General features: G+C 41.5%; 1 protein-coding gene across 1 annotated transcript in view; it reads right to left on the bottom strand.

Moving 5' to 3' along the window:
• Window positions 1-621: 621 nt before the first annotated feature.
• Window positions 622-18,998, bottom strand: part of LOC134539836 (zwei Ig domain protein zig-8-like) — a 437,284-nt gene continuing 418,907 nt past the window's right edge. Inside the window, exons 6-7 of the mRNA XM_063382136.1 lie at window positions 9,122-9,290; window positions 622-1,015 (exon numbers count right to left, since the gene is read on the bottom strand). Of these exons, the coding sequence (XP_063238206.1) occupies window positions 915-1,015; window positions 9,122-9,290 (270 nt within the window). The 3' untranslated portion in view covers window positions 622-914. The remainder of the gene's footprint in view (window positions 1,016-9,121; window positions 9,291-18,998) is intronic.

Genomic DNA, 18,998 nt, shown 5'->3' with positions numbered 1-18,998 from the left:
CTAACAAGCAGCTTTTTCATAACGTTACCTTTCACCCTAAATTAACATCATGTTAGTGTTACCAGTAAGTGTGCATGTATAAGGCCATGGTCCATTTGTGAATCAAATAAATATATATGAACTAAAGTTAAAATAACTTGAACCAGCACATTAGATCACATGGGATAATACGTAATTATTGTCAACTGAAGTAATATGGGTTGTCTATCATCGAGAGGAAAACATAATATATCTTTTTGAATAAACGCTGTCTTGTTTAATAACGTAACAGAACAAAAATATTTTGAAAACTTTACATTTATTATTTCTCCTGTAAAATTTCAATAAGTTTGTTATAAACGAATTTTAAAACATGTTTTTTAAACTTTGCGATAGTCCGGAACTGAATGGAAGAGACTCACAGAATACTTTGTTATGGCACTTCCCACAATTTAGAAAAAAAAAAAAAAAATTAAATCTTGCTCATACTTAGTATTTTTCCTTTATTGCTTTTTGTGAACGTATTTTATGTTCATAATATTGGAGTATACATAATAATGCAAAAAAAAAAAAGAGAACGGAATAATTTGATTAATTTGCACTTACAAAACACAAAATAACAGGAACACAGATGTACACACAAGTAGTTTTATTTTCTAAATAATTTACCTAATATTTACATAAAAATGTACAAGTTTATTTTTTTTTTTTAACTTCCCAGCACTGCAGCACTCACGAAACGCACCCCCGACATGATATGCTCTTTCACACCTTCCCCCTCAACAACTGGAACTCGACACGAGAAAGCGCACGTCTGCTCCCGCACGGTTCCGAGACCCCACTGTGGACCGGGCGCGCGCGCTTCTGGCCGCTCGCGGTTCGCCGAGGCCAACCCCGGGAGGGGGCGGAGGGCGCCAGGCTCCGGCCGGCTGGTATCAGGACCCGATGAGCGCGACCGCCAGGCCGAGCAGGAACACGCCCACCGGGTGCTGCAGCCTGAGCTGGCCGCCGTGCTGCATGGCCGCCGGGTGCTCGCCTGCGGACAGCACACGTGCACTGCCGAGAAGCCGCTCCACATACACACGTGCACTGCCGAGAAGCCGCGTCACATATACACGTACTCACGTACTCACGTACACACTTATACACATTCACACGTTCATACGTACACTGCCGAGAAGCCGCGTCACATACACACGTACTCACGTACTCACGTACTCACGTACACACTTATACACGTTCACACGTTCACACGTACACTGTCGAGAAGCAGCGCCACATACACACGTGCTCATGTACTCACGTACACACTTATTCACATTCACACGTTCATACGTACACTGCCGAGAAGCCGCGTCACATACACACGTACTCACGTACACACTTATACACATTCACACGTTCATACGTACACTGCCGAGAAGCCGCGTCACATACACACGTACTCACGTACTCACGTACACACGTACACACTTATACTGCCGAGAAGCCGCGCCACATACACACGTGCTCATGTACTCACGTACACACTTATTCACATTCACACGTTCATACGTACACTGCCGAGAAGCCGCGCCACATACACACGTGCTCATGTTTTCACGTACACACTTATTCACGTTCACACGTTCATACGTACACTGCCGAGAAGCCGCGTCACATACACACGTACTCACGTACTCACGTACACACTTATACACATTCACACGTTCATACGTACACTGCCGAGAAGCCGCGTCACATACACACGTACTCACGTACACACTTATTCACATTCACACGTTCATACGTACACTGCCGAGAAGCCGCGCCACATACACACGTGCTCATGTACTCACGTACACACTTATTCACATTCACACGTTCATACGTACACTGCCGAGAAGCCGCGTCACATACACACGTACTCACGTACTCACGTACACACGTACACACTTATACTGCCGAGAAGCCGCGCCACATACACACGTGCTCATGTACTCACGTACACACTTATTCACATTCACACGTTCATACGTACACTGCCGAGAAGCCGCGCCACATACACACGTGCTCATGTTTTCACGTACACACTTATTCACTTTCACACGTTCATACGTACACTGCCGAGAAGCCGCGTCACATACACACGTACTCACGTACTCACGTACACACTTATACACATTCACACGTTCATACGTACACTGCCGAGAAGCCGCGTCACATACACACGTACTCACGTACACACTTATTCACATTCACACGTTCATACGTACACTGCCGAGAAGCCGCGTCACATACACACGTACTCACGTACTCACGTACACACTTATTCACATTCACACGTTCATACGTACACTGCCGAGAAGCCGCGTCACATACACACGTACTCACGTACTCACGTACACACTTATACACGTTCACACGTTCACACGTACACTGTCGAGAAGCAGCGCCACATACACACGTGCTCACGTACTCACGTACACACTTATACACGTTCACACGTTCACACGTACACTGTCGAGAAGCAGCGCCACATACCACGTGCTCACGTACTCACGTACACACTTATTCACATTCACACGTTCATACGTACACTGCCGAGAAGCCGCGTCACATACACACGTACTCACGTACTCACGTACACACTTATACACGTTCACACGTTCACACGTACACTGTCGAGAAGCAGCGCCACATACACACGTACTCACGTACTCACGTACACACTTATACACGTTCACACGTTCACACGTACACTGTCGAGAAGCAGCGCCACATACACACGTGCTCATGTACTCACGTACACACTTATTCACATTCACACGTTCATACGTACACTGCCGAGAAGCCGCGTCACATACACACGTACTCACGTACTCACGTACACACTTATACACGTTCACACGTTCACACGTACACTGTCGAGAAGCAGCGCCACATACACACGTGCTCACGTACACACTTATACACGTTCACACGTTCACACGTACACTGTCGAGAAGCAGCGCCACATACCACGTGCTCACGTACTCACGTACACACTTATTCACATTCACACGTTCATACGTACACTGCCGAGAAGCCGCGTCACATACACACGTACTCACGTACTCACTTATACACATTCACACGTTCACACGTACACTGTCGAGAAGCAGCGCCACATACACACGTACTCACGTACTCACGTACACACTTATACACGTTCACACGTTCACACGTACACTGTCGAGAAGCAGCGCCACATACACACGTGCTCATGTACTCACGTACACACTTATTCACATTCACACGTTCATACGTACACTGCCGAGAAGCCGCGTCACATACACACGTACTCACGTACACACTTATACACGTTCACACGTTCACACGTACACTGTCGAGAAGCAGCGCCACATACACACGTGCTCACGTACTCACGTACACACTTATACACGTTCACACGTACACTGTCGAGAAGCAGCGCCACATACCACGTGCTCACGTACTCACGTACACACTTATTCACATTCACACGTTCATACGTACACTGCCGAGAAGCCGCGTCACATACACACGTACTCACGTACTCACGTACACACTTATACACGTTCACACGTTCACACGTACACTGTCGAGAAGCAGCGCCACATACACACGTACTCACGTACTCACGTACACACTTATACACGTTCACTCGTTCACACGTACACTGTCGAGAAGCAGCGCCACATACACACGTGCTCATGTACTCACGCACACACTTATTCACATTCACACGTTCATACGTACACTGCCGAGAAGCCGCGTCACATACACACGTACTCACGTACTCACGTACACACTTATACACGTTCACACGTTCATACGTACACTGCCGAGAAGCCGCGCCACATACACATTTGCTCACGTACTCACGTACTCACGTACACACGTGCACACGTGCACTGCCTAGAAGCCGCGCCACATACTCACGTACACACGATCACAAGTGCACACGTACACGCGTGCACACGTAAACACGTACACTGCCGAGAAGTCGCGCCACATACTCACGTACACATGTACACACGTTCACACTTATACACGTACACACGTACACACGTAAACTTCCTAGAAGCCGCGCCACATTGGCTCAAGCGTGGTGCTCGCATTGCGGCGAAAAGTTTTGAAAGAAACTTCTTTACAAAATCGACTCTAACGAAGGCAATTATAACTCATACTTTTTTAACCATCATCAGGTGTGATCAACCGTCATTCCCACGACGTTTTGGGTGTTGATTTAGTACAATTATTTCGGACATAAACCATTGCAGTTGAAATGGTAAAAAGGTTTTTTAAAAAAACCCTGGAAAACGCAACAAACAGATGGACACAACGACAAAACAACGAAGACCGTACAGACGAACACCGTAATCAGACCGCACAATAATTCCTTGGAAGGAATCAGTCATGGAAACAATAAAATAACGGACGACGGAACAGTTTTAACAAGTCAGACAACAAACCTAGACAAGACAGAAAACATACAAACCATAGGCGTGCGCAGGACTTCAGTATTGGTGGTGCCAGATTACACAACAGCCCTGTCATCCACGGACCTCGAGCCTAAAGCAGGTCCGGGGATCCTCCCCCGGAAAAATTTGGATTTTAAAGCGCAAAATGGTGCTATTTAAGGTGTTTCCGAACAAAAACATTAAATACACAGATGTAAAAATTTTAACATTTTTTATGACAAATTATGGCTTTGAACGTTATAATCACCAGGAAAACTACTAAACTATTTACAGTTTTAAGCTTTGTTGAGCCATAAAGTAAATTGCACAAATTGTTTGCACGGAAAACATGCTGGTGGCTTTGAAAAACCGTACTTATATGTTTTCTAAAGACGCCAAATAAATGCTAGAAGAAACATAATCAAATGTTAAGTTTTAAAATCAACAAATGAAGGGAGTTTTTGTAACATGCCTAAAATATGTAAAATATTAAAATAAAAAATACAAAAATAAGAGTGGGTAAAAGTTTTAACTTTTGGAATACAACAAAAATGTTTTTTTCGGTGACTGCATATAAGTCATCGAGTAAGCCTATCCTAACTAACTAAACTCTCTCTCTTTTTTTAAATAAACCCTGGCGGACGGTGGCTATTATTCCGTGCGCCTGCCGAGTGGAGTGAACAGTGGACACCGAGCGCGCATTCTATGTAATTCGAGGAGAACTATGAGAAGTATTTACATTTCAGAAGTTTCGTAGCCGCGGCCCGCGTGTACAACACAAGTAATTGCAACTGGCTTGTTTCCGTGTGTATAGTTGGTAGGATTGATAATTGATATACTGATAGTGTTATGAGCACATAACTGTAACTCGGCACGATTGTAAAACATATTGTTTTGGAAATAATACGGATTTTTGTAAGAATGTATTATTTCTGCGTGTAAAAAACAAAATAACGTTAACCCTAATGGTGGTGCCAAGGCACCTGTGGCACCTACCGTGCGCACGCCTATGTAAACAAACACAATGAAGAAAAACAACAGGTTTTCGGACAACACAACAACGACAGCACCGATGAACACAGCAGGCCTCCTATGAGAAAACAGTTGCAACGTTTTCGAAACTGGGATCCGTTCCCCTCATGAGGCACAAACACAATGTTTCTTTATCATTCTTGATTTTTTTTTTTTTTTACATGACAAACAGAGCGAAACTGGAATGTCGTATGTCCAAAGAATTGTATTAAATCGTTATTACCTCCTTGCACGAATAATTTAAAGAAGCGTTTTGGGTGTTGCAATACGGCGATGGTGAGATAAAAAGTGACTTCACAGCATGCACATCTCCTTACTATTCCTAAACCTTATGAAACAATGCCCAAGCAAGCAGAGGCGAACCCTAGCCGCATGTGCCACAGAAATGTCCTAAATGGTCAGCAACATTGCCAATGAGCAACCAAGGACGAACTGGACAAGTGGCAGATCAAAAAAGTGAGAGATATTTAAGAGTTTAAAGAAATATGGCATTTCTAGCAGTTCCACGTAGCCCAAAAACGTTCAAGTAAACCTCTATCGAAGGATAGTTGGTTTGTTTGGTATGGTTATGCATATTTGCACGATTATGCACACAGGGCCGCAACTAACTTGGGGGGGGGGGGGGGGGCAAGCGGGGCATACGCCCCGGGCGCAAAGCTGTGGGGGCGCCGAAATAGCTTGCATTGTAATTCCTACTACAACTGGTAACTGGTAAAAAGTTTTTTAACTTGCATGCCAGGAATGTCTAATCTGATAATAATATAACGTCTCAACATATTTAATGAACAAGTCTAGTGATCATACGGACTACTTTATGGACATAGTGGGTTAACGCATGGAAGGTACAGTAGCACAGACACTGCTACATGTAAGTAAGGAAAACGCTTAACGCTTAAATAGCACCATTTTTCCGTGGTGTGGTATGTGAAAAAAGAGAGGGGAGGGGGGGGGGACGCATGAATCCATTCATGCCCGGGTGCCAGAGACTCTAGTTGCGGCCCTGTATGCACATATGATAGAAGGGGAGAGATATGAACCAAAACAACTTTTACGACATAATTTTTCATCGTTTAGTATTGAATAGTTGCCTATCAAATCACATAGAGATGTTGGGAAACCATAAAATAGCGCCTTTTGAGAGTATTATTAGAGTTGCAGTTATCTCCTAAAATGAACAGTATTAAACGCAAATGATTCCACAAGGGGGAATTATTCATAGTAACCAGTCACCACTAACTTAAGGCATTCCACCGAATTATATAGTCTACTATGCTTTAACGAAGTCAAATTTTTGAAGATAAAACAATTGAAACAACTTAGCTATGGCCTAAATAGTTGGAACCAAGATGGTAATTTTTCGGTTTGTACCGTAAAACGGGAGGAACTCACTAGTTACACCGATACAGTGTTCATGGATTTTATTCATGCTGGCAGGGCCGCCCCGACCACAGAGAGGATGTTTGACGTAAATTACGCCACTGAGAAATATGTGGTTAAGGAGGGGTGGATTTCAAACATTTGTGGGGGTGGGGGGGATAAGAATAAAAAACACAAAATCTAAAAAAAAAAAGTTTATCAATCGACATTAATTGCCACGAATGAGCGATATTTCCTTTACTATTTTAGTGTCATATTTGAATTTTTTTTTTTAAAAAAAGGAGTTTGATAAACTTATTTTCCCGGACCACCTTTGTGGATACTATCAAATTCAATGTTCTAGGCAAATATCTATATTGGAGGAGGTGGAGGGGAGAGATTGTTGGTTTAAGGGGGAGAGGGTTGAGAAACCCGGACAAAGGGGAATCTAAACATGTGATCTCTTCCTCGACGAAGGATTATTTGCAATAGTACACGACAACCAATTCTAGGCTACCAGGGAAAAGAAGAACATGGGCCACAAAATCGCCCAAAAGGAATGAAGTCAGCGGTCTGCTAAGAACCTGCTCCCGTGGTTTTAATAGCAAAAAGTCAGCACTAAACTATTTTTATGACATGACATTAAGTTTATATAGAAAAGGCAATGATTAAAACAAATTCTTATAGGGAAAAAGAGTAGAAGGTAAAATTTCCATAGCACGTAATAAAGTTTATCCCTTGATTGTGATGGCATGATCCTAATGTACACGAATATTGCATTTTTTTTTAAATTTAGTAAGCTGAAAGATCCTGGACATAACCCAAAACTTGTATTATAACAATGCATTATTATCGTTAGTTGAATTCGAAAGAAAAAATTCACAATATCTGAATATTTGTTTGTTTTGTGATATTCAGAAAAGCAACCAACATGTAGGTACCAAAGGATCAATATATAGCCTACACGATCATGCCATCGAGATCAATGGATAACCACGGATACGTTATACAGAACAATTACCGAGTGAAAGTCAAAACTTGTCTAATATTACTTTTCCCTGGCCGCCCAGAAACGATTTGACCTTGAAAAAAAAAAGAGCGAGTCTTTCAGTATTCGCCAGAGATGTGTAACATCAAACCCCGGTAACGATCAAATTCATATTTCCTCATGTTGCGAATACACTTATAATACGAAATTCGAACATGAGATTTAACATCGAATTCTTTAAAAAAAATGCCGAGCCTGATAAACATACGAAAATTGTGTTTTAACAACATTTCTGGACGCGAATCACACGTAGTATCCGCACCCACCGCTAGATTTCGCTGCCGGAGCAGCTACATTGAGTTTCGTCGAATCATTTGATCAGCAGACAGAATTTTAAACTACGATAAAATGAAAAAAAAGAGACTTTGAGAAAAATTCTAAACGCCGGCTTTGGACCTGATTTTCGATAAGTTTACATTTGACTTTGTGAACTTTGGCTCGCGCCATCCGCCACAGATGGCAGCACCATGTTTTTTTTTTACACATTCCCGTTCCTCTCGCTCCGTTCACGGAGAAGAATCCTACTGAAATGACGGCACACGGAGAGAGCTGGGATGTTGCACGTGGGGAGGGAACTGTCGGGAACTCCCAAGATGGCGCCGGGAACTGTGGGGAACAAGATGGCGCCGGGAACTGTCGGGTCCAAGATGGCGCCGGGAACTGTCGGGACCAAGATGGCGCCGGGAACTGTCGGGAACCAAGATGGCGCCGGGAACTGTCGGGACCAAGATGGCGCCGGGATCTGTCGGGAACCAAGATGGCGCCGGGAACTGTCGGGACCAAGATGGCGCCGGGATCTGTCGGGTCCAAGATGGCGCCGGGAACTGTCGGGAACAAGATGGCGCCGGGAACTGTCGGGTCCAAGATGGCGCCGGGAACTGTCGGGACCAAGATGGTGCCGGGATCTGTCGGGAACTCCCAAGATGGCGCCGGGAACTGTCGGGAACAAGATGGCGCCGGGAACTGTCGGGACCAAGATGGCGCCGGGAACTGTCGGGACCAAGATGGCGCCGGGATCTGTCGGGAACTCCCAAGATGGCGCCGGGAACTGTCGGGAACAAGATGGCGCCGGGAACTGTCGGGTCCAAGATGGCGCCGGGAACTGTCGGGACCAAGATGGCGCCGGGAACTGTCGGGAACCAAGATGGCGCCGGGAACTGTCGGGACCAAGATGGCGCCGGGATCTGTCGGGAACCAAGATGGCGCCGGGAACTGTCGGGACCAAGATGGCGGGGGCGCGCACCGTTCAGCACGTGGACGACCACCGTCCGCAGGTTGGCGTTGGACGGGTTGCAGGTGTAGTTGCCCGAGTCGCGGGCGGTGGCGCGCTGGATCAGCAGGTAGCTGGTCGTCACGTCGCCCTTCTCCGTGATGACGCTGACCCCGCCGCGCGGCGAGTCGTAGCTGATCTCCTGCGGGACATCACAGGACGACACAGTCGTAGCTGGTCTCCCGCGGGCCGCACGACCGCCTTCCCGTCAGCGGGGAGACAGTCCGGCCATGGGGCGTCTCTAGCATCCTCGCAACAATATACAGGTTGTCAACGAAAGAACGCCCCAATTCAGACTAAAACAAATTATGCATCAAACTGAAGGTCAACTAATCTAGTTTTTTTTTTTTTACAAATTTTTAATATATGCACCTTTATTTATACGGCACGCATCCAACTAAAAATCCAATTAATAACCACACTTTGGTTAACACGTCCGGAGTAATGGAAAGCAAATAGCCCTCTTCCAACTGTCTGTCTCAACTGTGGCAAACCCATTAGGTAGCGGCGGAACGTAGACGCGAATCGTTTATAAAGCCCAAAAAAAGAGGGGGGGGGGGGGGGGGGAATCGTGCGAAAATAAACTTTGTCGTCCCAACGATTACGACTGATCCAACGGTCAGGGACTTGAACGTTCAATCGCTCTCGTACGAAGAGATTACAATGGGGAGAGGGCTCCATCCGGTTGCCAAATAAAGTTTACAGGTTCAACCCTCTCCTAATTGGAGAAAGAGCCATTCTTTCGAGCTGCAAGCGAGAAAACAACAAAGCAGTACTCGCGCATGTGCTTATCTAAAACTGTTCGGGTTACTCTTTGATTGTGACCTTAAACAACACTCTACAACGCTAACAGTTGATACCATTAAATTTTACAACTGAGACATTCTTTCAAAGACACACTGTTTTTGAGATTGCCCTGTGACGTAGGGAACAAAGTTTCAAGAGTATTTTATTAAAATTTCCTGGAAAAGTTATGCAATTCAGTCACCTCATATTTGTACACAACCTGTGTATGGTTGAAATTTACTTACATAAGTTACAATTGAAGATTTTTTTTTTTTTGGATCGTCTAGGTATTTCAATGTTAGTCTCTAGATTAATTATTCATTCTGAAAGCATACCAATAACAACTACTGAGTTATCTTAGAGATGATTTATGAGCGGATGATACGTAAACAGGGATAGGAGGTTTCTCTGAATGCAAGCCGGGCATTTAAAGTGCTGGTCAATCCCTGTCGATTTAAATTGTGTCTTGACGATTTCACATTTGAAACAAAAAAAACTTTCAAAATTCATGCTCTCTTGTCAATTGACGTCATTTCGTAGGAAGTTGCTCGTTAGAATTCACAAAATTAACCCAAGAGTAAATCATCAGGAGAAAATATATCGAACATGAAGATAAATTAGAAAAAGAAAGCATCGAAATTTAAGTTTCAGTATGGCTTAAAAATGTTATTTTACAGATTTTTTTTTCCAAATTTTCCTAGGGAGGGTCCACGAACCCCCGTCCCCTTTATCTCTAGGGGTTATTCCATAATTTGCCCCCCCCCCCCCCCAACCACGGACAAGGCCCCCCACAAAGTTCAGGATCGCCACTGAGCTCACAAAACTCCCACACTCGCGGTGAAGGTTTGGGCTCACGAGAAAAATGGCAAAGATTACGACGATGAAGATAATGAAGTTGAGAAAGATTGATAACTATGAAGAATTTGACGAAGGTGAAAAATACGACGATCATCAAGATGAAGTAAAAAAAAAAACACGATGACGGCTTTGAAGAAGATGATGATGATGATGATGATGATGCTGATGGAGCAGCGACTGAAAGCAATGGCGTTGGTAAGTGGGGGGGGGGGGGGAAGTGTTTACTGGCCCAAGTCAACGTCAGACATGTTTTACATTTGGGTAAAACAACTCGGGTCCGATCCCACCGGGAATAAATAATAAAAAAAAAAACGAATCGAATCTACGGGAGGGGAGTGATGTGACCATTTCACCACAAAGGTCAAATCCAGAATTTTTTTATCGACGGAACGTGATCAGTCATCCAGTCCCCTTGTCCGTCTCCAGAGATCTTTGGTGTCGACGAGACTCATGATTCTGGCCACGAGTTTGTTCTCCTTCGGAAATGAACAAACTGCCTTAAACAGACACGAGACGTTGAGAAACCTCAGATTCACCGACTCCAGTCAGATGCCCAAAATAATTCGCGTTCGAGCACCTTCATATTTTTATTTTTTTCATTTGCTGTTGTAAAAGTAAAAAGGTAAGTTAAGGTAGGTATTATATGTTAAAAAAATTCTCGCTAAAATTAACGTCTGGGTTATCTTACCCAAATCAAATGTGCAGTTTTTTTTGCTTCTAACGGAAAGTTTCACGAGCGAGCGGCGAACTGCGTATATGTTCGGGACTGATCGGAGGTCTGTGAATCTTCGGCTTCCCGTGTGTGTGAATGTGTGTGTATATATATCGGCAGTTGCGTTCAGAGCTCCAAGCGAGAGCACGTGTAACTAAACTCAACCAGGCCACAAACAAAACCGTAGTTGGAAACCAAAAATACTCACAAAAAGCAGAAAATAAAACATATTACTAATGAAAATGATGTATTTTATGTGCGCACTCACAAACTTGTAGAACACCAATAATTTATCATGTTCCGAAAATAGTAAACGAAAAATCACATCGCCACCACAAAAAAGATCTCGCAGCAAGAGGGCCAGAACTGCCAGAAGCTACAAAATAGGGAATTTCCCAGTGAATTACACCACTCTTGCATGACGTTGTTAAATTCCGTACAACGGGACGTCACCAACGCAGGTCAAAATAGTTGAAGTCGACATACCTTGAGAGAAGGCGCTGTACTGGGAAGGCTGGCGCAGCACCGCAGTGGCTTCGTAGCGCAACACGGTTAAAATGGCGAAGAAACAAAAACATCGTAAAATTAAAAAAAAAAGAAGGTGAAATTCGAACCTGGGTGAAATTCGGATCTGGGTGAAATTCAGACTTGGGTGACATCCCATCCAGACATGGATTAAATTAAGAATTGAGTGAAATTCAGACTCAGGCTTGGGTAAAATTAAGACTCAGACGTAATCTTGGGTAAAATGCACCTGGGTGAAATTTAACTCGGACTTGGGTAAAATACAGACTCGGACTGGGGTCAAATACAGACTCGGACTTGGGTAAAATACAGACTCGTAAAAAATACAGACTCTGACTCGGGTAAAACACAGACTCGGACTCGGGTAAAATGCAGACTCGGACTTGGGTAAAATACAGACTCGTAAAAAATACAGACTCTGACTCGGGTAAAACACAGACTCGGACTCGGGTAAAATGCAGACTCGGACTCGGGTAAAATGCAGACTCGGAATCGGGTCGAATACAGACTCGTACAAAATGCAGACTCGGACACGGGTAAAATACAGACTCGGACTCGGGTAAAATGCAGACTCAGACTCGGACTAGGGTAAGATGAAACCACGTAATGTTAATTATATTATTGGTGTGTGCTCGCCCACGCCCTGGCCTCGCTCTTCCCGCGGCCGGAGAGATTGATACCGCGGCGCGCGACGAGTCATCCATATCCGTCAGACGCGGCCGGCGGGACGGCGGGACGGCGCCATGAAATATTCGGGCGAGCGACCGCGCGTTGCCCCAACAAAGGCGGGCGCGCGGGAAACAAATAGCCCGTCACGGCCGCCTGCGCCTCGGCTGGCTGGAACAAAAATAAAATATTAAAATAATAATAACTTTAAATATCTGTCAGAAGCTGTTCATCGCGAGGATCACCCTGTTCGTGTTTACGAGCAACAGAAGAAAAAATAAAACGAAAAAACGAAAAAAAGACTCATATCCAGTAGAACCTTTTTGAGCTACGCGAGACGCGAAAAGACCGTGCATTATTCACAACAGTATAATTTTTTTTACGCCATAACAATTTTTAATCTTTAAGTATTGGACATTCGCCTTTACTAAGATTATAACAGTTTTTTTTTTCAAAGGAAATTTACGACGCGTATTTCACATGTTTCATTACAATTGTAGTCACTCCCAAAATTGAATTCAATACTGAACGCCGGTGACTTCACAGGGATTAAGTTTTTTGTAGCAACCAGTCTCTATCAACTTCTGGCATTCCACAAAATTACAAACTATGCTTCAACGAAGGCCAAAATTGAAAATAAAACGATAGAAAATATTTATGGCCAAAAAACTAACGATGTTTGTTCCTATCAGCTAATAATTCTATCAAACGCAGCCCTAACATTATACTTTTGGAGATGACTTTCTCGCTTGATCAAAATCCCACTTTTTTTTTCTTCCGTTGCACATACGTTAGATAGCCGACACAATTGGTCAATGCAGGCAATATAATCGCTTTCAGACCTTGCTAAGGGTTTGGTTGGTGCCAAAAGGTTCACCTGTCCGGATATGGTGGAGTTTTCTTCAAAACCTTGTGGTATCCTCCGTTCTGGAAGTACAAGCTTCATGTGGGTTCATCTCGGGGACGCACCACAACGCCGAAATACCACAACGCCGAAATACACTAACGCCGAAAAATGTAATTGCAGGACTGCCACAAAGGTTAGACTAGGTTAGGTTAGGTTAGGTTAGGCTAGGTTAGGTTAGGTTAGGTTAGGTTAGGTTTGATTGCGGTATTTCGGCGTTAAGGTACATTTAAGAAACACACACAAATTCATTCAGTTGTTATTTCGGCGTTGTGGTACACAGCAGTTTTCTAGCTGTCGGCGTTGTGGTCAATTTTGACATTTGGTGTTATGGTATTTCGGCGTTGTGGTAACGACCCGTCTATCGCCCTCAGATCCCTTCCGAACTCTGTAGATGACATTCTTCGGCGTGAGATAGTTCCACTTGGCCCAACATGCTGTTACATGGATAGAGCTCCCGCATTGTTTTTTTTTCTAGGCATGTGCCGTAGCCAACAAGCGACTTGTACTTTCTAATCATGGAAGGGGCGACGGAAGACTACCATACTGGAAAACTACCATGATTAATTAAATAAGCACGGTAAAACAGAAGAAAGAAAAAAAAAGTTGAATATTTGATCGATTATCTTTTCCCTGATTTAAAAAAAAAAATTGCCGAATGTACACATTATTTTAAGTATAAAAATATTAGTCAATTTTTGTACGAAATACTCAATTATACCTCGATAAACCGTATTTTAGATGTGCAAAAATAACCAAAGCTATGAGGTGTACAAAGTTATAATATCTTTCTTTTAGTATTACAAACTATTCCTTGTCAACCGTTTTCCAATAGAATATTTTGTAAAAGTACTGAAAAATCAATTGTGAGTTGTCCAAAGTATTTTTCGTCTTTATTTACTGTTCTTGTTGCTAATGACTCATCGTTGTTCGCCCTCTGTGTTCGTCTGTGCTGTAATAATTTTTTTTTACCAATTCTTTGTACGTATTTTTCTGTCTATGTTTTAAATGTTTTGACGTTCCCTGAGTTTCGCTTGTTTTCTGTATGTTTGCATATTTATGTTTCTTGCCTTATGACATAAATTATATATATAAATATATAAATAATCAATCTCCCCAACTGCAAGAACCATTAAAAAAAAGAAAAAAAATCAAGTATTTATTTGGTATTTGAAACCCGTCGTTTGCAAAAAAGTATTTAAAATAAAGTTATATATTATTTCGTAATAATCTCAAAATATCAAGTGTAGTATGTATGGACAATTTAATTTCATAATGGATGTATTACATATACTTAAGTTGTTGAACTCAAGGATAGGTTCTCATAATAATTAAAAAAAAAATTATAAGAAAAGTTAAATTTCTTTCTAGGATATTGTTTGACGAAAATAAACATACACAACCATTAACTGCAACAGTTAAAACATAATACATGTTTTATACTATTAACGTAGAAATATTACACATCCAAAATAAAAACACCGAATTACAATTTTTGTTACAATTAAAATTACAAATAATTAAATAGCGATGTCACTGCGATGTGCAGAAATACTGTAAGTTCCAATAAAATATAGTTGTATTCAAATAATGTGAATATTTCTCAATAAGTAAGAATATCTCACAAAACTAGTGTCATCTAAATTCTTAGTCTTCAGAAACTGATCGATTTAAGGTCATTACCTAAAATTCCGGCGATTTCAGTATGAAATGTATCTTATAATTTGACATCTCCCACACTATAATTGATTTAGTACTTAATTTAAGAATTTGAAAATGTTTGAATAGCTTTCCAGTATTATCTGCGCACGGTAAAAAATAAAAGCCAAAAGTGAAATAACAATGTTAACTTTTCTGTGGCTTTAAAACTAAAGAAATAAAAAGTTATACAATAAGTTCATGCTTGTAAGCACATACATATTTTAACTAAACACACTCTTTTAATATCTAACATTTATTTTAATAAACTTTACCATCAACAGTGCAAGCTCTTTACATATTTTTTTACTAGTCTATGGTTCTATATAATTATTGTATAACGGGACTGTAAGTTTGTTTGCAGAAAATCAACTAAAAAATTGACAGACTAGTTATACAAATTATATTTCACTGTTATGAAACTACACAATTCATGTTGAACGAACATAGAATACATAAATTTGTTCGTTACCGAGGTTAGATGTTACTGCACTTACTGCACGTGTTAATGACACACGAAACTACAGTAAACTCGTGGAATAACATCATGTCAGTGTTAAGAAGACTGCAAGTATCCGCTCTACCACTCTGGTTCTGGGGTAGAGCGCCTGCCTTGTGACTTGTAGGACCCGGGTTCGCGCCTTTTTCGAGAGGCCAGGCGGAATACTACCATTATGGTAGTCTTCCACGCCCCCTCTTGGAAGTCCAGCAGCTAGCATGGAGATACGTCACCATCGCCAACATTCCTCTGCGAGCCCTCACAGTATATTTTTCTCGGTTTGGAAATCTATTGGACTGAAATGTTCAAATAGACTCTCCTTTAGTCTGGGTCAGGAAAACACAGGCCTTAGTTAAATGGATTTCTTTGATTCTCACATATTCACAGTCTTTCAGCAGAATGCTGCAATGATAGTAACGTACTCCCGTGGGTTATTTATATACTGTAAGCGTTTGTCTGATAATTTCATTCAAGTACTTTGCCCTAATATGTATTATCCTGACTATTCCCTTATTTTTCTAGAAGTTTGGCCGTTAAGGGGTTGTAAAAAAAAAGAAAGTTAATATTTACTATAGCATATCATGTCTCCAAAGCTAATATAGCGGAAGGGACGATATCGGACTGAATATTATACAACAAACTCATTTGCTTAGTACTGTAAAATTTTAGCAATAAAAATTCATTATCTCTAAATTTACTATAGCGGGTGGATAGAAAATAATTGCGAATAAAATGCATATATTATTATGCACCGCACTATATTTTTCCCTTACTCAAAATTGGACCAAGAAAAGTTTAAAACGAGGGTATGTTTTGTATTACTATAAAATCACACACACACAAAGCTAATAAAGAGGGATACAAAATATTGAATACGATGCACAAACAACAAAAAACTACTAACTCTTTTAAACCAGGTTACGAAATTTATAATTTAAAATTGATAAGTTTGTTTTACGAACAAAAACTATTATTTACGAAACTAATAAAGCAGGAAGAAACTGAGCATAAACAACATGCGTAGAGAGTAAATTATTGCGTTTATTAAAACATTTAAATTTCACCATTAACGCAGTCAAAAAGCATTGCACTTAAGTTAATAAAGTATTTATTACGATTTAAAAAAAAATACCAACAACAATTTTTTTCTTCGATTTAGCGAAATTCCTTTCTTTCAAGTGTGGAAAAGGAGTAGATTAGGATAGAAAAACGAAATTCATATCTCCGAATATTTGACTATAGCCAAATATAATGAAATTCGAAATTTGGAAGTAGACATAATCTACATTAGAAAGAAAAACGTGAGTGTTTTACCAATTATAAAATTCGCTTTTTAATGGAGTGGAGGCAAGGGTGATGTTTTAAGTTTAAAATATAAACTAAATAAAAAATGAGAAATAAGTAATTGATACCCTAATATAAAATTTAGATATGCATGCTTACATTACCATTTGGGAATTTACAACGATGAATGTTTATGTAGTGGATTAATCTTAAAATATACTGAAAACTGAACTTTCTTTTTTAAATTTATTGCCTTAACATAAAAATATATGAAAATTATCACAACTACTTTCTTCTGAAAATGTTACAATATAAGCTTAGTCTTGAAATTATCTCGACCGGAGCTGCTGGTAGGAAGATATTAGTTAACAATTTTTGATGATAAATTTTTTTATTATAAATAGGGAAACCACAGACACCATTCGGGAGAAAAAAAATCGTAGCCAATGATGAGATGGGAACCACGAACTTGTAACTCCTCAAAATGTACGTATATTAAAGTTGGCAAGAGCCACATCGGCGGTGTCGCTGCGCTGATTATAGAGTTCCTCTTTAAAAGGGGGAAACCTTTTCACAGACGAGAGAGCCAAACGAGCGATCGTGCATCTTCGGTTTTTTTTTGGTTCATTGTAAATAAATATGGCGGTGTTGATAAAAGGATACTAATGGTCAATTAGGTTGGGTTAGCTACATTATAAATACTTTAAAAACATTGTGGACGGTTGATTTGGTTAGGATAGCTACATTAAAGATACGGGGGAAAAAAAAAAGCACGAACTTCGGGGAACTTCGGGTTTTAGCTTCTCTCGTCCGTGCAAAGAAGGCTTCCCCTTTAAAAGCCGCCTCCTTGCGTCAAATCGATTGTCGTTTTGCCATCCCCCCGTCAGCGCCCGGCGGGGCGGACTTCCGCTAATTGAGCGTCGCTTCCGGCGTTCGGAAGACCCGCCGCGACGGTTCCCCGGCGCACTTTCGCTCGAGCTTCCCACAGACTACACGCGCATGTCGAGCATGGCTGTGCTCATTAGCCGACGGGGTGGTGGGGGCTATTATAGAGTTGAAGCCATCCTGGTTTGCTATTCGTTGGGGGGGGGGGGGGGGGGGGGGAACAAACAAAAAACAAAAATTGGTTGTCTGTAAAGTCGGTCAACGGACGATAGTTTAACGTGACAACGTCATAACAAAACATTGATGAAATGATTGCATGCTTTTATGAATAAAATTGAATCATTTTGATTGAATTATCACTATTTTGTATGGATACAAAGAAGGAGTGAAATGAAATTTACAATTTAATTGATAAATTTACTTTTATTTGCACTCATTAATTCAAATATGTTTATTACTTTAACGAAGAGATTATTTTAACTATAACTTTTATACATGTTTGCTATTTAAATTCTTCCAATCTGTGTTATTCTGTTAAGGATAGGACGATGAAAAGAAAAGTAGGAAACGAATGGGAGTGTTTCAAATTTAATGTGCCTCGAAAAAATCATTTCGATGGTTGTTCCAATCGAAAGGAAGACAGATATGTGCGGCGCAAGCGTACAATGAGCGTGACGGGACACATCGTAACGGGACAATGTGCGTAACGGGACAATGTGCGTAAAGGGACACTTTTTCGTGCGTGCAGCCAGGGTTCATCGATTTATTAGACGTTGTCACTCCAAAAAAATAAAACCGTAGTTCTGTAAAAGGCTATGGCGGTATTATTATATGGAGCGGGAATCTGTTCTAGATGTTAGTCTATGAAACGGGTGTCTGTTCTAGGTAATAGTTTATGAATCGCGTCTGTTTTCGGTATTAGTTTATGAAGCGTATCTGTTCTAGGTATTAAGTTTATGGAGCATGTGTTTGTTCTAGGTATTCGTTTATGGAGCGGTTGTCTGTTCTAGGTAATAGTTTATGAAGCGTGTCT

The sequence above is a fragment of the Bacillus rossius genome, chromosome 16 (genome assembly GCF_032445375.1).
Source record: "Bacillus rossius redtenbacheri isolate Brsri chromosome 16, Brsri_v3, whole genome shotgun sequence".
Lineage (NCBI taxonomy): Eukaryota > Metazoa > Arthropoda > Insecta > Phasmatodea > Bacillidae > Bacillus > Bacillus rossius.
Note: the sequence above shows the minus strand (reverse complement) of the source record. Positions and strands in the feature narration are given on the sequence as shown.